The 22,409-nt window shown below is 37.4% G+C and overlaps 1 protein-coding gene across 1 annotated transcript in view; it reads left to right on the forward strand.

Moving 5' to 3' along the window:
- APOLTP (apolipoprotein lipid transfer particle homolog) overlaps positions 1-22,409 on the forward strand; it is a 95,873-nt gene that overhangs the window by 45,046 nt on the left and 28,418 nt on the right. Inside the window, exons 29-46 of the mRNA XM_085300681.1 lie at positions 1,265-1,476; positions 2,785-2,973; positions 3,911-4,050; positions 5,418-5,580; positions 5,733-5,819; positions 6,202-6,336; positions 6,803-6,922; positions 9,356-9,573; positions 10,479-10,672; positions 11,531-11,833; positions 12,621-12,850; positions 13,571-13,732; positions 14,546-14,623; positions 16,193-16,549; positions 17,103-17,459; positions 18,489-18,839; positions 20,824-20,955; positions 21,926-22,075. Of these exons, the coding sequence (XP_085156807.1) occupies positions 1,265-1,476; positions 2,785-2,973; positions 3,911-4,050; positions 5,418-5,580; positions 5,733-5,819; positions 6,202-6,336; positions 6,803-6,922; positions 9,356-9,573; positions 10,479-10,672; positions 11,531-11,833; positions 12,621-12,850; positions 13,571-13,732; positions 14,546-14,623; positions 16,193-16,549; positions 17,103-17,459; positions 18,489-18,839; positions 20,824-20,955; positions 21,926-22,075 (3,578 nt within the window). The remainder of the gene's footprint in view (positions 1-1,264; positions 1,477-2,784; positions 2,974-3,910; positions 4,051-5,417; positions 5,581-5,732; positions 5,820-6,201; positions 6,337-6,802; positions 6,923-9,355; positions 9,574-10,478; positions 10,673-11,530; positions 11,834-12,620; positions 12,851-13,570; positions 13,733-14,545; positions 14,624-16,192; positions 16,550-17,102; positions 17,460-18,488; positions 18,840-20,823; positions 20,956-21,925; positions 22,076-22,409) is intronic.

Here is a 22,409-nt window from a genome sequence, read left to right on the forward strand (position 1 = left end):
TGACTGGAACCTCTTCAGTTTCTCACCATCCAGCCTGATCTGGACGGTCCAAAACTAGATTCAGTGCTGCAGGTGTAGCCTTACTAGTGCTGTACAGAGGGGAATAACTCTCTGTCTGATGGTCATGCTCCTAATACAGTCCAGCATTGTCCTACTAGCTTTTGACTGAGACAACTCACCATGAAGTGAGCCATGTTTTAAAACATTCTTTACTGTAGAAAGAGTGATCAGGTTTGTTTTAAGAACACTAGGAAATGGAATACTAATGGCATATGGCATATCTTAAGCTATAAATTAAACACCTGTTGATATATATGGATATATTTAAAATTTGCATTTATCATAGAGCTTTGCTTCAAAAAGTACAGCAGGAAGTAGGCCTTTATTATTAGGTTTTATATTTTTAGAATTCTTTCTCAAGTAGGGATTTAGTTACTTTAAGTGTGCCAAAAATCAGATTTCTGGAATTTAATGTTTAAGATGGATTGAGTACTGCTTCCATTTTATACTTCAGCGGATTACATGCTGCATAAATCAGAATTTTTCAAAGCTACTGTGTGCAAACTTGGATCCTTATTAATAAAAAATAAGTAGCTTGATACAGTGGACTGAATTCACTCTTATATTTTTCTGCTTGTTCAGGTGAAATGAACTAGGGTTGAATTAATTCTGAAGTTTTAAAAATCTGGAGATAACTTTTTGAGTCTCTGTCGTAAAATATTCATGAGTGAATTACTGGATCATATAGCAATGTGTGATCGACATAATTTGCTAAATCGATGTCCACTGGTGGAGTTTTAACAGCTTGTCAGACAAGCATTCTGAGCTGTCTAGAAACTAGTTCCCAAAATAACCTACAAATCTTTTCCAAAAAGTATGTATTGCAGAATTGAATTTCTAAGTTGGCATATGTCTAAATAGCTTTGATAAGATCATAGCTGTAATCATGGGAATAAAGTAGAATCAGAGTTCAAGTAAGATTTTATGTTTTCTTGCAGAGTAGAACTCTCTGCTGGTGCCGTATAAGTACTGGGTTTATACATTTCCATTCGTTAGGAACATTCCAATGGATTGCACTATGAAATGTTACACTGGTTCACAGTATTTATTTCATTACATACCATCTGGAGATTTTGGCTAGTGGAGGAAAATAGGCTGGTAGTGGCATTTTACCCTCATTCCAAAAGCCCAGCTTCTTACCAGCTTTGTTGCAGAGTTACAAGCTATGTGGCTTATCTCTACATTTAATACGTATTCTTTCCAGGTGGATTAAATATGGACACGCCATGGCTGTATCTATATGCAACCCACAAACTAACTCAGCCTCAGCGTTCTGCTTATTTATTGACTATGGAGCTGACAGCCGGGAAAATGGTCTCTGTTAAGAATCTTGTAGTGGAGCTATTCTGTAAAGATCAAGGCAATGAAAAAGAAGGGAAAATTTATATTTACACCCCAGCTACCACATATCTGCAGGTTAGTAACATGATGCTTTCTTGCAGGTACAGCTTTGTGATAGATACCTAACGGAACTGTCGTTATATGCAGTAACACTTGTTCAGCATACTCTGTGAAGCAGCTTGTTTGAGAAACTCTTGGACTGTGTGCTAACGTGTAAGAGAGTATCTTATAATGCCCATGTTCATCTGTTTCCTGAGCTTGAACAATATGCTATTCTTCCTCTGTGCTGGCTTCCTGTGGGGCCTGCCTTGGCACGTCAGCAATCAGGGTCTATTTATTGATTTTAAAAAAAGTTAGGGCCACTAGCTGTGTCTCTCTCTGGAACAGGAGTTCATCCTTTCTTGCACAGAACACAAGTACATGATTTGAGAGTTCTCCCTAGATGTGTACAATAACTAACTTCTTAAAGTTCTGAATTTGTGCTGAAAGTTTCTTGGAGAAGTAGGAAAAGTAGACCCGCACCTAAGAAATGTTTAAAATTTGTTCGTCAGTGATGTGAAACAACTGGGTTTTGTGACTTTGCTTTTGTTTAAGAAATGTGAAGAGCAGTAGCCAAACTTCTTAATTAAGAGCCTAGTGATTACAACATTCACTTTAGTTTAAACCTTAGACTCAAAGGCATCCTCTGCCTGAGGTGAATGAAAGCCACCTCTGCCTGGAGAGTATCCTGTCTAACAGGCTGTCACAGTGAACTCATTGTACATGTTCCCTCTTGATCCAGCCACCTTAGTGAAAAATCCTGCATGACTATTTGGAGTTCCATAAATATTAGAGCTGCAGTCTCACAGAACTTTGCCACATAGATGTTCTTGCTGTTACTTTTTGTTCCAGTGAATATACCAATATCTATACAAAATGCACAGATTCAGTAGGAGAAATGGTAAGTTTGTTGCCTGGTAGAACACAAGATAGTTCAGTGGTTAGGAGATAGTCTTGAAAAATGAAAGGTTATCTGTTTTGTTTTGACTCTCATRGAGAGTGATTCCAGTCTCCCGCAGTCCTCTGTGAGAACCTTCAATAGTAGGGTCTCAATGTGTAGTTTTCTGCCTTTTCTGTTGGAAACAATGTGGAACATTTTATAAAATGATTAAATATCCATTGGATGGAATCTGTGTACCCTGAGTCTATAGATTCTAAAATTTTTCCTAATTTCTATTAGACTGTGCCATTAAATACAGATTTTATCCTGAACTTGTCACAACTGCTGTGCGTAAAGCAATGTGATAAACGTTTGTGTCTACACCTCTGTAATGTGCTGTTAGGGGAATAGGATTCTCTCTGTCCCAACTGAGCCAGAGTAGCATGTTCCTCTTTGTTTTTCAGGCATCCACATTTAATCATCTTGGGAGGAATGTTCTGCATAGCTATAGTGAAGTGATATCTCTGTGGAATCAGCTTGTGAAGAGTGAGATTCTTTTGGAGAATAATGAACGAGCCAAATTTCTCTACTTTAAGATAGAGAGTGCAAAACAGGAATTTAACTTCACAGCCGGCTATCAGAATCTGCCAGTGGTAAGAAAGAAGTACAAATGTACTCTGATTTTGGATTACATTTCTTAGGTCTGCCACCTTCCTGAGATGTCATTGCTAGTGTCCAGGCTTAAACACCTCTAGTACTCCTTGTATTTCTGTCTGTTTCGACAACCTGCAAAATAAAATGAAGTTCATTTAAAAAAAAAAGATCAGCAACATTGTGCAGTGTTGTGAGTCCCTCTCACCTGTTTAGGAGGCCAGCTACAGATAGACACGCAGGGAGGAGAGGGAAAGAGGTAATACGTGGATAGAAAGAGAACTGTAGATGTGATTACTTGTATTTTGATGATCATATATGACAGACCTGGAAGATTCTGCCAAGTGTCTTGGGGAACTGGCATATTTTGCCTGCAAGTTTGCATAGTAACAGGCGGGTTTTATATATTATTTAAGCCTCTGCATTCCTTGTTATCTATTGTAGTGCTTAAAATAATTTCTGCTTTGCTTAGTGTCTGCAGCACATGACCAGATCAACAGTTTGCCATCCAGAGATGCTTTGGTCAATTACTTCGGTCAGTTCCTTGTAGCATGTATTAAATAAAACAAAAAACAGTATTTTTGTAGTGACAGTATTCTATTTAAACCCAAAACACCAGTTTTTGTGTTTAAACGTGGTGTGTACCAGAGCTTTTTTATACTGCAACTGTTCCAGTTTAAACTGGAATTATACATTATAGGGCATTTTTCTGATCATTTTCTGCTGAAGCCAGTGGTTTAYTACTAATGTCACTTCTAATCCTATGTAAATTGAGATCAGAATTCTGAACTTGGAGGAGAAAGGAGCTTTTGTATGAAGTGAGAGCCTCACTGTAGCCTGCTGAACTATGTGGCTTTTATATTGACATTCCTGAATATGAATCCAATAAATTTGATTTAAGTGTCTTTTCTTCTTCTGGTCACATGATTTGGACTGCAGCCTAAAAAACCAAACTTTTCTGTGAAGGCTATATGGACTGACTATAAAAGTCTGCCTGTCATGCTACACTTTGAAGGTCAGATAGAAGAGCTGAAGAAGGAGAAGATGCTCTATCAGAAGCGTGGAACTCTCCATTTCAGGTTCAGTAGCCCTTTTTCCATCTCTGGAGAAAGTTTTGGCCTAAATTTAATATGCACCTTGATACACTTTGGAAAAAATTTACAAGATTGAAGTACCACATGCACAAAAGTTGTACTTCATACTGTCTTGTCACACTGACTCCATGAGTTGGTTATCTGCATCCATTCAACCCTTGCCCTTGTTATTGAAAAGATAATGAAGAAAGTTATCGAGAGCAATAGGCAGTGCGTGCTGTAGCCATGTGTGTGTTAGGAACCCTATTTAAAGTATAGCCTCCTTTCATGAAAACTGCAAGGTTTTTTGGCATGGCCAAACCTCTAAGTGGTGAGAAGTTCCAAAATCCAGATCTGACCCCCTGTGCCATCCAGATGCTTTTCTTCTGCTCCTTAGCAATGATATAGCTGTTCTAAAGCCAAACGTTTCCCTCTTAAAACATACAACAAATGCTCTTGTTTAGATTTTGGAACATGTTTTCATTTCCTGGTGAGAATGAGTATACTGCTTCTAGATATTGGCTACCAGAAATTTCTCCTTTCATGACTCATTATCAAAACACAACTTGAAGGCCTCCTTAGAAAAGCATCATCAGATCTGAGAAATCCAGAACATCGCTGGAGATCTTGTCATTAAGACATAGTAAGGTCAACAGGAGTGTAAAGATTCCCTTAGGAGCTACTCTGCATCTTGGAGATAGCTAAAGAAACACTGAGATGCCTTTCCAATATGAGAGAAGTATATGAATGAAAAATGAAGAGCTATGGCAGATATCCTAACATGCATAAATGCAGGCCAATGTGTGATTATAAATGTTACTGCATTTTTTATAGGCATCTAAGTAAAGGCAGAGAAGTATTTCATAAAGTCTATAAAATGTTGCACTTACATAGTTCTCTGAGCAGTTTGCTACTTACTAGCTGAACATATGTTGGATAGAATTATCATCATGCTTGTGCAGACAACAGAAAATGTACTTGCCAGCTGAGATTTTCAAAGCTGCGCTAAGTATTTGGACATACTGTCCCTATTTGAAATGAAATTTTGGCCATGAAGGTATGTAAAGTGTATGTATTAGGTCCGCACGTTAGAATTTTAGAGGGTCACTCTCTCCCATGATACAGCCTTTTCTCAATCCAGGATGGAAACTTTTCATGAGAAATTCTGGTAAATGTGTGTAATTTGTATGAAGCTGTAATTACACTCTATTAAGTTCTCACAGATCCTTGTTCTACATGCTTTGCTTCAGTACCTGACACCCTAATCACATCTGCAATGGAAAGTTTTGAAGTTTCAGCTGAACTATACATGTTTTCTCTTCATCATTGTCTATAAACAATGAACATTTTGTTCATTCCTTATTTTGTTCCAGGCATCCATTTGAACTGCTCAATCCACAGAGTTTCCTTTTCCAGGAGACATTTACTGTTGACAAAAAGCAAAAGCACTACTTTTTGGAGACAAAAATTTTGATAAATGGACTAGAGGAATCAGTTCAAACTTTCACACTTGGCTACCAACCTGAAAACCCCTGTGTGAGTAATACCTGATGGATGAGTTCTGTTTAACCTGGCATACCAAAAAAAAAAACACCAACCAACCAAAAAAAAAAAAAAGAAAGAAAAGAGTAATTTACTGTACATATCTTATGTTTTTTGTATTTCCTCTATTCTTTAAACTCTTATAGATCTGTGCTGGTTTAGCTCATCCTTATAACTTCAGGTGGCTCCCCCAAAATGTTGAAATATGCATTTTAACTCGAAGTCACCAAACTGTGAGTAAATTTCCTGTTAAATTTAATTTAGAAAGAGAGATTCATTACCTGTCTGTATAGATCTACAGTTTGTTGTCTTTTGGACCTAGATTGCTCATAGGTCTTTAGTTCTCACCAGGTAAATGCTGCAAGCAAAGTTCTCTTTGAATTAATGTTAAATATTATTACTATTATTATTATAAGAAGCTTTGCAAAGGATTTAGAGATCTAATCCTTACCTATCTATTTATCTTTCTTACCAAATTTTCTTCTTTCTGCTTTGCTTATTTTTCATTCTGAGCCACAATGTAATATTTCTCAACTGCAATGGTTTTTCTCATCTGTCATAATACATAGGATTAATACTCAATGCAGTCCACTAACTCACATTTTTAACACATAGGTGAAGAAGGAAGTTGAAACTACCTTGAAAGTCAATAAGGAAGATGTTCTTAGCTTTGTAGGAAGATACCAGGACAAATCCAGTAAGGCAGATTTCAGACACCTTTTATATGTGGATGTGACTCATTCATTCCAGGTATTGATGCTGAAACTGGTCTTTATTTTAGGATTTAGGATGTGCAGAAAAAGAACTACCTTCTTCCTTTTCAGAGAACAGTTTCTCCGTGTCTGTCTTCATTTATGTTGTTCTGATCCTTATGTCTTGGTGACTGTTTTTCTGTCATTTAGAACTATAATTTAGAACTTTGCATTTAGAACTATAATTGTTCTGTGCCTGCAAACTGCCTATTCAGTAAAATATGGATGGGGACAAAGGTTCCTGCGTATCACTGTAGACCAAATAACAATCAGTATCAGTACTGTCTTGTAAGAAAAACATTGATCATTTTTTTTCATACGTTTTCAGCATTGCCTTCGATAAACTTTGATGCATGTTTGCTTTTAAACATTCCTCACTTTATGCTGAAAGTTCAGACAGCAAATAACATGAAGCAATTGATATGAATGCACTGATTATTTCTACATTTTGCTTTGTCAAATAGCTTGTGTTTCCACAAGCAGTGGCCCTAAGTGGGGAGCTGTTTTCTAGGCAAACTAAACTGGAAGATATTGACTACAGTGTAAATGCAAAAGCCATCTTCAACAGCAACGATTCGTCACAGGTCAGTTCCCTGATTATTGCAGTCTCATTGCATGAGGTTGTGCTTCGGCAGTTCATCACTCCATGTCGAAGACTCCTGTCCATTAGTGGTGAAATTCTGTCTTGTTTGGAGAGCCATTATAAAAACTATTCCTGAAGATCCATGTGCTGTCTCTTACTTACTGTATGCATTAGACATGCATTTCACCCTGAAAGCAGTTCAACTTTGTACTGTAAGTTACTGTGGAACCACTTTCAAGGTGTAGTGGAGGAACAGATGTATATATATACTATAAAGTTGTTCAACTTGTAGGGAATCCAGTGAGGGTGGTGGAGAGGACAAAATTGTTGGGGTGGCAGTTAACTTTTTATGAATAGAGTTTTTCTGGGTAGATGGCTGTATGCACTTGGAGTAAGTGGCTTGTGTTTTGGCTGTGAAATTCAGAAAACTTTGGGGAAAAAAATTACTCTGAAACTCAGGTAAAATTATACTTGAAATTCAACATAGTTCATCATTTTAGCAGAATAACTTTTCTTGAACATTTTAGAGTTCAGCTGAAAGGATGAAGAACACATTTTGGATTTTCTTATGTGTTTATGTATTCTTATCAGTTGAAATTTTCCACAGTCCTTCACGTAAAAGCTATTAAATTAAAATTAGCTGGGATATACTCTCTTTCTACCTATACATTCAGTATAATTATACCTTTATTGATCGAGCAAAACATAGACATATCTTAAGGAACTTAACTATCCAGTTATTCTGAGTAATTAACTGGAGCCACCTCTTGAAAGTACAATAACAATCAGTCCATGATCTCTTAATCAGTTAACAAAATAAAGTGAATTTTTTTTCAGCATGGTTCTTCAGTTTAGCAGCCATAATGTTAACCATTTGAGTTGAATCTTTTGAGATTTGGAGTGTTCTAGCATGAACAGATCATTTAACCTCTGAACATGTCCTTTTGCTTTGGAGAGATGGCTGTTTGAATGCACCACTCTGCTGTTCTCAGTCGTGGTACAAATAGGCTGGCTTTGGCAGAGCTGTTTGAAGCCACTGGATTGGACCAACCATATAACCAGTGCTTTAGAATAAGATTTGAAGGTCTTGACTCTTGGCCTGAATGCAGTTACAGTTGAGGTGCATATGAGTTGAAACCTTATTTCAGGACTTTGAGAAGGTTGTTTTCAGTCAACCTATTTATAAAAGAGGATAGAAAAGCCATGAATTGGATCTAGGAAAAGAAGGATGATGAATAACATGCTAGCTGGATTACTTCTGTGCCTGCTCATTTTTTTAGAAATTTATATTCCTTGATTCTGCTAGTGTAATGAACGATGTGGTTCATTTGGGTTTTGGGGAAACATTTTGAATTTTGGAGAGAAAGGGGAGTTGCATTTTGATTGTATTTCTCTTCTTTTACACTGAAGAATAATGGTAAAGTTTTAAAAATTCTGAGAAGAGTTAAATGTATTCATTCATTTTTGTCTGTTCTGGATAATCAAAACAAGGTGCCTCCTTCATGCGGTAATTTAGAACAGTGTTTTATTGTCGCATTTCCCTTTTGTCTTGTTCTGGAGAAATACGTGGTCTTGAAGCTGTAAATACAGGAATGTCCTATTGCATAGCATGCATCCCAGCTCCCTATGTGTGATGCAGGAAAAGGATTTTCTCATGGAAAATAATTCACCAGTGTAGTTGTTGAAAGCTCTGTCTTGGTGATGAACTTCTAGGCAAAATCATGTTTTGTCTGTAGCCTTTATTACCAATTCAAAAGGCTCTTTCTCTAGGATTAGCTTTATCCCATGTTGATAAGGGCTGGATTATGTGATCTGGCAGGTCTGTTCAGTCTCTAATGGCTGTGATTTCATTTATCACTGGCAGTGATGTATTGTCAAGATTTTAAGTTCATACTGCCCCTCTAGTTTGTGGTGTATCCAGTGTCCCAGGAGTGGGTGCTGAAGATAATAATATGGATTAGAAAATTTTTTTTTTTTTTTATTTTTCCACTTAAATACAAATGCATTTTCCTAGCCAAGGAAAGAAAAGCATCTGGCAAATAGGTTTCTGTGAAGTGAATGACACTAAAGATGTTTAAACATTGTTTCTTAGGAGTTTATCAAACATTCTGCTGGCTTGTTTATTGGATGTAAGTGTGCAGTTGTGAAAATCTAACAGTGTTTGCCTGGGGAAACTGAAATTTTGAGAGTATTCGTTCAGTAAATTATTTTTAGGAGCATTGCAAATGAGCGATTCATCAGCAGCCAGGAAAAGAGATCCTATCTGAGGCAAAAAAATGATTCATTTTATTTGTAATAATAAAATTTAAGTTTCCTAGTGGGTTCACAATATCCTCAGCATTGTCTATAATCTTATTCCTCAAACTGATGTTTCACTATTTTACCTTATGTTTTGAGATTATTAATATCCTGTTCTTATTTTCTCTGTGTGTAGGTCCAAGCAGCCTTGAAGAGTTACGGTGAGAGCAACCTCAATGGATCTCTCTACATTCATTCTAGTGGAAGGAATATGCTGATGCTGGAGGTTGATATGAACAATGAAAAGAGGAGGAATGCCAGAGTTGTTAGAGTGATCACTTTCCTCCATCAGGCATTCTTGACAGAACCGGAGTCAATGCAGTTCCAGTTAATGGGCAAAATGTTTCCATTGAGGTAGAGAAGTGAAAATCTTAGTTAATAGGTGTGAGAGGAAAGTTGGGCCTACCATGCTTAGTTTAGAAATCCCTTATTTTACCTTCAAAATACACTCTCTTAATTTTTTTTAAGATACTAAATCTTCACTGCTTTATAACATTTTAAAGTTTAAGCCCTTGTCATTTAAATGGAACTTGCCACTTTATAGACTTTGTTCCTTATTCTTCTCTAACACAAGTATCTGCAGCAAAGGAGACACTTGGTCACAAATTGAAATGTAAGAATTCTGTTTAAACATAAAAAATAAAACTTTCTTACTGTAAGGATGACCAAACACTGGAACAGGTTGCCCAGAGAGACTGTAGAGTCTCCATCCTTAGAGATACTCAAAGCCTTACCAGACACAGTCTTGAGTAACTCACTCTAGCTGACCCTGTTTTGGGTGGGGTGAACTGGACAGTCTCCAAAGATCCCTTCCCTAAGCCATTCCATATATAGAAGTCATTGGAGTGCATCCATTTCTTCTGACATCCTGTTCCTGACTAACAGTGCATAGTAACAGAAACAGGTGCAGAAGAACCATCCAAACAGAAGCTCTCAGGTAGCTGCAGAAACAATCACCCTAGAAACTACTCTGGGTGCAATATGAGCAGAAACAGTGAGTCACAGATAGTCTGACCTTTTTTCTTTTCTGATTTCTCCCAGCTGTATGTGCTAGACTTCTGATGACTAACTTTTTCTCATTTAGGCAAAAGTCTCCTCTTACTGTACAGATCTCTTGTAAAAATCTCATTCTCTTTTGTCTAAATGAAAGCTGAACATTACCAAATAAATGAGATGATTTTGCTGCAGGTTGACAGCGAGACTAACATGAATTCAGCGATGCTAAGATGACTTTACTGGCAGTTTTTCTCTCTTTTTAGGCTTTTGATATCTTCTGAAATAAAGCTGAATGAAAATAGGCTTCATGTGGATTTCATGGGAGCCAGACAGCAGAAAGATGGTCTTGGCTTGTCCATAAATGGAAAAGTCCAACACACATTTACTGGATTAAAGGCTATACCTCAGCTTCTTTCTCTGAATGGATTACTGAAGTGCAAAAGCAACATACATGATGGTACTTTTTTACTTTGTTTTTTGCTGCTAATTCTTCAGCTATCCAAGGAGGCTTTTTAATCATAGTGTATTCCTTTCAGAAGTGCATTTAATACAAAAGGATGTGTTTAGTCTGCCAGACGAGCCATTGATCACTGGGGTAAAGACATATTTGAGTAAGCTACCATTTTCATTGCAGGTGCATCTTTTATTTGTTAGTTTTTTTGATTGAGGAAAATAACTGGTGTTTTTTTTGTTTCTTATGCAAGCCTTCTGAAATGTGGGGTGGCAGCATATTCGAGGAGCTTGCCTTTGCGAGTGGCTCCGTGGAGTAGAGCATGTCACTTCTGAGCTCCAAGGGATGGTTTATGGGGGTTAGGTTTAGCTCAGTTGGTTAGAGCGTGGGGCTAATAATGCCAAGGTCATGGGTTTGATCCTTTTACAGGCCACTCGTTTGAGGGTTGGACTAGATGATCTCGGGAGGTCCCTTCCAACCTTACCAATTCTATGATCCTGGAGTAGTACAGGGAGCCTTTGTGGAAGGTCATAATCCCTCTGTAAATTTGCCTTCAGAAGACAGCGCACTATAGTTAGTCCTGGTCTAAAGGCACAAACAACTTTGAAAATAAAAAGAAACAGCTGTCGTAAATGCTATTATGTAATTTGTTCTCAGCACAGGCACTTCTAGTTAAGAGAACTGTTCTGTAAACAATGAACCAATTTTCTATCTGGATTAGGCTAAATTATCTATTATAATCAGTGGAAATGCATTTACTTCTTCCTAGTATTAAATTAATGATTAATTTGTATGTTGTTCATCAAATCCTGGTCATTTCTGTCCCAAATGACTCTCTGCAGTAATCATTTTTGACTATTACAGGTAATATCAATGTGATGATCAACAAAGCACTGTATGGAGTCCATCTCAGGAACAGAAATGTGTTTGGGAATTCCAGCGTACACAGTGTCACTTTTGCTATGTTTCAGAATGGCAGTCAGGCAATGCCAATGGAGGCAAGACTGAAAGGACACCTGGAGCTGAGTAAAGAGATCAAAAGAGGTTTAGCTAGTTTCCTGGTGGATGAGAAAGTCCTTTCTGTAGATTTTTCCAGTGTCATGAGTCATGAATACGTCARAGTCAGTGGGACTTTCACACATAATATCAGCTCTTTAAAAAATGCAGGTATGAAGAAAACTCTGACTTGATCAACATATGGTGTAACAAAATAGGGGTGAATTTGTCTAAACGGGTACAGACCTGTGGAAGGTGCATTTGCTCACACTAGAACACAATATGATCTGGTCTTAACTTCAGCAACATTCATTTTAATATCATTAAGACAATACAATACAATGGATTCAGAACTATTTTAAAAATATTTGAACTGCTTCAAAATAAATTATTTTTCTCTTGTACATCTTTATCTCTGCATATTGATCAGTGCATGCTGATCAGTTTCTCTGAGCATATTTTTGTACCTTTTTTTGATTTGGACCATAATTGAAACATTTCTTGAATGTCATTGAATAAGTCACTCTGAAGAGTAAAATATTCCAAGTGTTTTTTTCATAAGCAAAACCAAGGGCTTCTGTGAACTGAAGTTATCAATAATTTTAGATGGGCAAATTGCCTTTTGTTCCGTTGGATCTAAGAAGTCTGTTTTGAAACTTTCTAACAGCCGATTGCTGGAGTTGCACACAATACACACTGCCATATATCCTTTATTAAGAAAGGAATAATCTTTGACTTCCATGATGCATATGACAGTTAATTTAAGTCATTCTTAATGATTTTCATGTAGTAGGAAATGTTCTCGCTTCTGTAAGTACACAGCAGAAAGTGCTGTCTCCTGTTATAAAAAGTGATAGAAGCACTCTCTTTAATCTGTCACTTAACTTTTATGTATTTTACAGACAGTGGCAACCCAGCAATATCATTGTCTTGATTTTACTTCCTTCCCTGTTGTTAGGGTTGCCCTTGGATGGCATTTTCATTGCCATGTGTGACCATGTCACAGCAAATCACACCATTACTATAGCCTTACAGACTGGCAGTGAAAGGATTACTGCTGTGTTTGAAGATCAGAGACTGTCTGTAGAACATCCTAAAGCCCAGCTATCTGTGAGTTTACAGCATAACAACTCAAAGATAAAGAAACTTGGAATCCCCTTCATTGTGGAAGCAGCTGGCTATTACCAGGTAAGAAAAGTTCTGCCTGTGATTATTTAATTTCCGACAGAACTATTTCTCATCTCTTTAGGTTACTCTTCTTTGCTGTCACAGGATGCACTTCACTCAAAAGGTGGCTGCATTTTTGAGATGTGCTAAACGGCTATACGAAAGAAAGGTGTCTTCGTGGCTTCTAGTTGTACCATGTGCCAGTTGTCTGAAGTCTTGGAACTAAATCTAGAGTAAAAAAGATGCTGCATTCRGTTCTGATTTAAATTAAGCGCCTTACGAGTTAAGAATGGTAGTCTTGTCCAATTTTATTTTTCCTCTGTAAATGAGAAACGGACAGGCAGGCTTAGCATGTGAAATCTAAGTGTCCGTGAGCCTAGGCACTGTGTTATGTCTTGTACTTGATTTTGCTAGTTACAGTATCATCCCTTGGATATCTGCTAAATAGCCAAGGAATGTTTAACATAGCTTTCTCTTTGGAAATCTCAAAGCACAGGAACATCATTGATCATGTTTGCTGGTCCAGTGTTGGTACAGAGCATTCAGGAGGTCTAGCATGACAGGAAAATATGTCTTTGAAATGAAGCCACATTGAAGAATTTGCACTTCTCTTCTACTAGTGCTGCTGCTGTGACTCAGGGTGTCAGGTTCCAGCATTATGAAACAGATTCTGCCTTTACTAACTGTAACTGGGAGATTGTCATTTGTGTCTTTCCTTTATTTGGCTTCTTTTTTACTCAGAATTTCAGCAAGGGGATTGCTGCAGGTATAACAACCATGATGGAGGAGGAACAGTTCAAAGTCAAAATAGAGAAGAAAACCACTATTGGTGGTATGGAAATTTCACTGTCACTTAATCATGATATAGGAGCGCTGATAAGCATTGTCCCACAGGCCATACAGGTTAGCAGAAATCCCATTATATGATGTATTTGATGTCACTTTCTTCATTCTCAGTTGTTCAAATTAGCATCTTGAGAGCAAGCTAGGAGATCAAAAGGGAGAGATTTTTTTCGAAACAAGACCAGCACAGAAAACCTAGAAACTGCTTGAAAACCTGCTCTTTATTGATAAACAAAATGTGGCAGGTAGCAAACATGTATGGCATGAAACTGGGGAGTGCATATCCAAAAGGGTGCTTGTCCAGCCATGATAATGTACGGTTGTTTTCCATCTTGCTCAAATGGGGTTTGCAGGTGGAGCACTTAGCTGGTTTTGGGTGCAGTAATATAAACTGGAGAATGGATAATAATGGCAGTAGTTTTTGTACAGCCAGCAGCCATCCTCAAGGACTTAGCAGTCTGCAGCACTGGGCACAGCTGATGACATTTAAAATGCAGAGCATCTACTTGTGACAGCAGATGCTGATCCTATGTTAAACGTAGGAAGTACCACTGTCTCCTGCCTAAATCAAAAGCTAGAGCATCAGAAATCTGTCTAGCAAGTGACATTTTCCTACTGTTTGAACCTATTCTTCTCTTTGTTTATCCTGATAATATTTTGGATAATAATGTAAGACTAGAGACATGATTTGGCCTCAGATCCACTAAAATTTTTTTAATCTTTTTGAGACTGATCTCTAACCTTTAAACTTAAGGCTATATTTTAACACTTTCCTGCTCTTTCTCTTGAAAGCAGCCATTTAGATCTTTATTTTTTATTTTAGTCATCTGCTTTTTTCCATGTCTTGAATGTGCTATGTTAATATGCCAACAGATTACTTGCAGTGGAGAATCCATCTACAAACAATTTTCTGGCCTTTGCAATGGAGACATTGCAAGTCATCATTATGAGGTACAGACTTTGTTCTTAAACTTTGCTGTCAACAGCATACTATCTTAATTACCACTGAGGGACTCTACTGCAAGGTGGCAGAGATGTAGAAATGAGTTTGAATTTGCAGGAAATTGTGTACAAACCTTCAGATATTTTCACTCCATTAATATCTCCAAATTCAACTGAATCAAATTGCTTGTACATCAAAAACAAGAAAAGTTCATGAGGAAGGTAGCATTCAGTTTCACTAGCATGCAATAGAATTTTTATTCTGAGTATGAACTTTCAGCCAAACTTGTATTTGGGTGATACGGATTTACATCCTTAGTGCACAACTATGCACCAAGTGCAAAACATAAGCACAGCTAAGAGGTGTTTACAGGCCCAACAGGTGCAATTTTAAAGGTAGTATTCGCATGTCCTACAACAAGTAGGCAAGTTGGATTGATTCAGTGCTCAGTGAAAGAGTTTGCACCTAGTCTAAAACTAATGATCCCATGAGATAACAGGTTGCATGAGACCAAAGGCAAACACTTCCCTTAACTGAGGCCTCCAAACTGCATCTTCTGCCAGTTAGACTTGAACTCAGTATAAATGATCCTGTTTTGCTGTTGTGCAGCCAACCTGAAATGACCTGGACATGGGAGCATAGGAGGCACAAGCTGGGAATCTTGTCTGTTCCATAAATACACAAACTGATGGACAGTTAGTTTCTAGAGTATGATTTCCCTGTAGATGTACATTAACTATGCTATGGTTGGAAAGTCAGTCAAATTGAAAATGCGGACTACTTATGCAAAAAAAAAAAAAAAAAAAAAAAAAAATGACTGGAACTAGCCACTGAGCCATATTAACCTAGTGTAAGTTTGATGCTGGTGGTGTTTTTTTTCCAGTGTTGTCAGTATCAATTGCATGATTTACTTAATCAGTTTTCTGCTCTTTCTAACTAATCATTCGTTTGTGAAAGTCCCTGTGACACTTGAACTGCTCCAGAAAGATAAACCTTATAATCTGACGTTTTCTCAAGAATGTAAAAACATATTTCCTGTGAGTGACATTAGAGAAGATCACTGTTTGTCTTTAAACAAGCAGTAATGCTAGTGATTGCAATTCTCAAATACGTTTCAGTGGCAAAAAACACAAATAGATTCCAGTTCCCTCATGTAATGTGGGTCCAGTCTACATAACACTGGTCCTTCCTGCTGAAGTCTGTGGGGAATTTAACACATTCACATGATAGAGCTCTATTTGTGTATAGGAAAAAGAAAAGTGGTGATAATAAAAGCAATAGCAGTTGCTTTTTTGTTATTAGTAATAGTTTTAACAGTTGGGGGCAGTTGCTGTTGTTTTTATTATAGAACTACAGAAGAAGATTTTGGACCCTTCTCTCCATTTCTGTAGGCATTTATGCATATATAGGATGGATACTAAATGTTTTTCCTCTTGCACACATAGTAGCAATTTATTTGTTTATTCAAAATTTTTTTTGAGAATAAGCATGTTATTGCAGTAGGGAAATGATTCTAAAAACAGTATGTGGCCTGACAGAGGAGCAAGCCTGACAACAATTTTTCTGTAATTTTACAGTCTCCAGCAAAAGTTTTACTGAATGGGTCAATGTTTACTGGCAACTCTACTGTCAAGTTCTTCGGACATGTTTCTTTTAATGAGATATTTGCCTACCTGCAACTCTATGCCACATTCAACCTGCAACCTCATTTGGAGCTTGACTTCAAGCATTCCTTGCCCCAGCTTCAGTCTCTGGGTGTTGCCAAAGAGAACCAAGTGAAGGTGTCAGCCATGAGAAGTGACAAGTATAAAGGCATGCTTGAGATTGTCCTTGGACACTGCAGTTTAAAAGCGGATGGAGAAGTGAGCCTGGCAAGCAATGAAACGGATACAGAATGGATACTTACTGTTAGAAACAAGTGTGTCAGTCTAGAGGTAACAGTCTAGATGGTTTTCTATGTGATACCATAGTCTTTGTATTTCTTATCACTGTGAGTCACAGAGGACTCTGTCCTGGCAGTTTTATTTATGGGAAGGATAATTTTTATTATTAAAGGGGTTCTGCCAGATCAACAAGTCAAAACATTTGCAAAAATACGATACTTAAAATGCAAAATTGGAGTAATAATGTGACATGTTACTGCTGTAGCCATAAAATAGTTGCTTAATGCCAGCTTTTTTTAATAAAATAATATTTGGTCCTAAAATCTAATGAAAAGTGAATCCTTTCTGTTTGAAACTTTGGAGATTTCCTTTGGGATTAAATTTTTTTCTTTCTGTGGTTTTTATTAAAAGGATTTTCTAGGATATTTTTTCATACAGTGTATTCTCAGGGTCATTTCTGATTACTCTGTGAAACAAGCTGTCTCAAGTGGTCCTTTCCAAAAGTATATAGGTTCAGAAAGAAGAAATGCTTTGTTCAAAACAAATTAGGAAGACAATTATTTAACCTTATGTACTTTAAATAGTGTAATTTTTTCTGTTGCAGACGGTGGGACTGCCTCATGCAGTAGCCTTTGAGGGCTCATTCAAACAGAACATCTGCAACATTGGCTTATTGATGAACCTCCAATGTGATGACAAAACAGCTAATATGCAGATAGACACTTCCTGTGAGCATGATTACACATTCCAAGGAACACTAAGGCATTCGGTTCCCTGGCTTGAGGAGCTTGGGCTGCCTTTTGAAAACTCTGTCCTGTTCTCTGCAGCCACAGATGCCACCACTAAAGGTGTTTTGTCGCTGCAGGTTGGCAAATGCAACCTTAAGGCTAGAGGAGGTCTCTGTATTCAGAATAAAGCTGAATGGACACTGGAAGCAGAAACATTGTGTCAACATCTACAGGTAGTTATCTGAGGCTTTTAAAGAAAGATTTGAGAAAAATGAAGGCCTTGTGGGGATTTAGCTAAAATAACCATGTTGAATTTTAGACGGTCACTCTACTGATATGTGTCTTACAGCAGACAGTATGGATCTTGTGGTTCACAGATGTTAGTATAGACTGAGATTAGTTTTAAAGTCCCTGCTGGTTGTCATCTTGGCAAACTGAGACTGCCCTTGCTGTTCTATGGCTCATCAGCAGGTTTTAGTTTGAAACATTTCTCAAAAAGTATTTTCTTTCATTTTATCAAAGTAGAAGTTGTGAAATTTGCTTTATTTTCCTGTCTAATTTCACTTACTTCATTAGAGGGAACAACTTCTGTGAGTTTGGGGTTATTTCCAGATGTTCGTATGCATTTCTTTTTCTGTTTAACTCCTCAATTTTAATTTCTTCAACTACAAGATAATATAAAAATGACAGGAAAATGTGTGTGACTGTATTGTCACCATCATGAAAGCCACTGAAATGCAAAAAATAATAAAATTTTCAGTGTTTTCACAAATATTTTGAAAAAAAAAAAGGAGGTAACATTTCATTTAGAATGCTGCACAAGGCAGGCTTGAATTTTTAATATTTTACCAAAAAAACCCACATTTCCTCAGACCATCAGCTACAAGAAAGTCTGTTGAGGCTATTATTTTGGGGGGCTTAGTGTATTCCGAAAATTAAGATAGGTGCGGTCTGAATGAAGCAAACAATGTTCAATAATCGTTGCCATTCTGAAGAAATACAGGTTTCGTGTTTTGTAAACTTAAAAGTTCTTATAGGAAAAGAAGCTGTAAATTCTGTAGGGCAGTCCTAAAATCTTCTCTCAAGCATTATTCAGGCAAAATTGCCACCTTGCTGCTGGGAGAGAGAAAAATGGCAGTGCTGAGACTGCAGGCCCTGTGTTTGCTGATGTAGCATAAAATCTCATTTCTCATGTGCTAAGAGGTGAAGAAAACCTCTCAATGTGTATGTATAATCTAAAGGGTTTTTAAATATCTTGCTAGGATCTCGGTATTCCAGCTCAGTCACGGCTCACAGGATATATTCAGAAAGACAGCTGCCAAGCAGGACTTCTCTGCGTCCTTGAAACAGATGGCAAGGTTGCCCATCTAGAAGTAAGAACAGAGTGCAAGCCAAAGATGACTCTTGAAGTTCAATTCAGACATGAATTCCCTCAACTGAAAGAAATTCCAAGGGAAAATAAGCTATCTGTCATGGCACGAAAGGAGTTAAAGTATCATATTGACATAGGATTGAGTTTAGGTTCTTGTGAGCTTCAGATGAACGGGGATTTCTACTCTGAAAAGAAGCTTCAGTGGAAAATGCTTATAGAAAACAAATGCCAAACAATTCAGGTATTTGAAAGAATCTTTTGCTTTACTCTTGACATGCTATGTTTAATTCTAAACTGGGATCTTACCATTATACCTACTGAAGTCAAAAGAAAATAGTCTGATGATTTCGATGGTAGCAGTCAGATCTTAGAAAAGTGTTCTCTTCTTTTCTATGTTACATCTTACATTTGGAGCCAGTCATTCACTGTACTGTTACATGGTATAAGCCAAATCAATACCTGAGGTCAGTGGACTTGTACCAGTCTGTACTATTCAAGTGGGATTACTGTGAAGTATTTTGATGTATTCTTTAAAAGAGCCGGTTGAGAAATCTGCTGAGCTTTAATCTTCAGAGATAATGTGTATTCAGAGCTCTCTTTGGGAACTGCAATTGCAATTTCTCAGCTGTTCTGACAAATCACAAAATAGTTTAAAAATACATCAAGCAAACTGTGAAACAAAATGAAAATATAATTTAAATGGATAATCTTCATTTCAGGAAATTTCCATTCAGCCTTACAGAAAATTGAAATTGCTAACAAACTGATACGTAATGTAAGAAAAACATTACTTAAAATACAGAGAAAGGCAGCATTAAACAGCAATTACAATTTCCTGTACAACCTGAGTTCAGAAATATCTGGGGGATTTGACTGAAAAAACAAAAATGACATTTCAAACGAGCTGGTTTGGACTGATGAGTTTGGACAATTGTCATTGTCTCAATGACAATTCTTGCACATACTGTCTACACAGTTGCCCCAGAGCTGAACCCTATCATTTATATTGCCTGTTCATGCACCATGAGGTAACATTTCCAGTTCCATTAATGAGATTTAGCTTCTGGGTCTGGTGGGATCTTGCTACAGACTTGAAGTCTGAATTGCGATCGATATGAAGAGTAATGAAATAATAGCACTGTTCAGAAAAGGAAAAGAAAACAAGTCTCTGGAGCTCTGTGGAGAAAGATCTGATAAGCAACACAGAAATGATCTGTCATCTGCAGCACAGTCTCATTTCTATTTAAAGCAAAGAAAATGAAGCTGTGGCTCTGGGACAGTCCACCTGGTTGGCTGTGGTGGTCCTGGGAGTCCTCATCTCCGAAGGAAACCGTAGTGCAGTTGCCTGGGAGGAGCTCTGTGAGCTGGGGAGCAAGACTGGTTTCAAAGCTCTCCCAAGTAACGAAAGGTGGTGTGCTGAGACCTCTTTCAGGTGGTGTGACATGCTGCACTTTTTTTACCCCCTAATGGAGGAGAGAAAGATGACAGTTCTTACCTTAGTTCTTGCCTGGTAGTTTATTTTTCCAGGCGTAACAGTAAATGGGCGAAGGGTAGAATTTCTGCAGCAGAATTTCCTGAAATAGCAGTTGTAAATTTACCTTAATTGAGCACTGAATCTTACTAAAAATCTATATTGCTGTCTGAACTGCTTGTATCATTGAGCCTAGGCTTCTTCACATCCCACCAGTCACTGCTATATAGGCAGAAGATGGAAAGGACAGGAGACGTGTGTATAGGGAAAGTTTAGAGAGGTGTTATCACAGAATGATCTGTTCAATGTATGAGTCAGGATATAACTGAATATACGAAGAGAAGACTCTTACAGAATAAAACTGCTGTAATAAACCTGCCCTTACTGTCTGGTTTCTCAGGGTTTGTGGATGCCTTGCATCACTGGAGCAATGCAAAGCGTAGCAAATTAATTGGCTCTTCAGTTAGGCAAGAAAAGCTGCCAAGTTAGCCTATGTTCTATTTATGCTGACCGATACATCAAAAATACGTCAGACAACTTTAAAATGCAAAAGAGAAAAATTGTATAAACTTTCAGAAAATAATCTCATGAAACATTATATGGACATCCTGCCTGATATGCTAGTTTTATAACCAGGTGCTATTATAGCTACTTACTAGCAATAAAATTTTCAGCTGTATATTTGCATATTTGTGCATAAATAAGCATATTTGTGGATAAATGTAGAAGTTTTGTTTTCTTTCCATTTCTGCAGGATGCTGGAGCACCAGTAAAAATTGATGGTTCAGGCTATGTTTTGATAGATAAAACGAACATAGATTCACAGGTGTTGGTCATTGCTGATGAAAATAAATTGCAAGGACTCCTTATACTAAAAGCCACTGATGTAAGTATCTTACAGATTGTTAGAATGAGTGTATGAAGTGCTGGGTGACATACTGTAAACTATTTTACTGGGAACAAATAGATAAGCTTTAATAATAAATGCCAGAATAAAAGATAGATCTTTGAGAATGTGGCGCCTGTAATGTGTAGTAAAACAGATTTATAGGATAATAGGATACAGACCGTGGCACTTCTTGAATCATTTCCTTGTTCTGTTCTTTGTATGCATGTATTTTTTTTATTTTGTACTATTTGGTGTTCAGTATATTACGTGGCAAACATAATATGACATGCAAAAGCACAAATGCTGATTTTGCTCGATATACTACAGATCCTATCAATATAATGCAATTCAGTCACCATGGAAGTGTATAGCAATGCACATAAAGAAAAAAGATTGTGGGTTACAGAGCAATTTCTGTGATTTACAGAKCAAACTAGCAGGCAGTGATTAAGTGAGGCACTGCTGTTTGTTTCTTTATTAGGACAACACCACGACAAAGGCTTTGAGTCTCTTGCTCTCCTATTGCCAATTACAAATTTGACTTCTCTTGTTATCCGTGCAGAAGGAAAGAGTACACGCAGAAGTAGCTTCTTCATGTTCAGTGTTCACTTGCTTGCCATAGTGGGTAATTTCTGGGTATTTCCATGCTGTAGAAAACAGACACCTGCCAGCTGTCTGTTGCCACCAGAAGGAGACAGTTGCACATTTTTGCTTCTGGCTGAAAGATGTGCTTTGTATCCTATCTGTCCTATGCTTGATTATTTTCTACTTTTTCCCATGATGTAACTCCACTAAATTCAGTGCAATTGGATTTAATTAGTTTTAATTTAGTTAGTTTAAATTTTAGTTAATGTATTAGTTTTAATTTAGGATAGATGGATTTGCTGAGTTTCTGTTCAAACTGTGTGTGGCTGCAAGCTTTGGGATCTACACACACACTGCTGTATGTGTTATGAAATATTAACAGGAAAGACAGGAGCTGGATGCACTACTAGCCCATAACATTCAAGGAGCCACTGACATTGGCATTCCTACAAGGACATCAGTTGATGTGGTATCAGAAAAAAATGGTGACCTCTATAAAAAATTTATTCAGTTCTCGGTGAACAACAAGCAAGTAAGTCTCCTCTGTATTAGTAAGATGTGAAAGAGAGATTAGAGCGAGCTAATGGATTTGGTAATCGTTGTTTTTCCATTTGGAATAGCCATGAGGCCCTTATAGGAGTACTGTGCGGGTGTTGGTTTGGTTTTAAAGGCCTTAGTTAAAAGAAGGATAAGACTAACTGAACTGTGTGCTGTGTACACATGCTCAGTGCAGAATTGCATGAGACCATTGAAGAAATGTCTTCAGTGTGGAAATCAATCAAGAGTCTTAAAACAAAAAGTCTAATTTATTAAGGGTGTGAAACTCAGCAGAAATTTCACCAAGTCATCACCCCAAACTGGTACCT

The sequence above is a fragment of the Rhea americana genome, unplaced genomic scaffold (assembly GCF_003343005.1).
Source record: "Rhea americana isolate MKP2758 unplaced genomic scaffold, rheAme1 scaffold_10, whole genome shotgun sequence".
NCBI classification, from domain to species: domain Eukaryota; kingdom Metazoa; phylum Chordata; class Aves; order Rheiformes; family Rheidae; genus Rhea; species Rhea americana.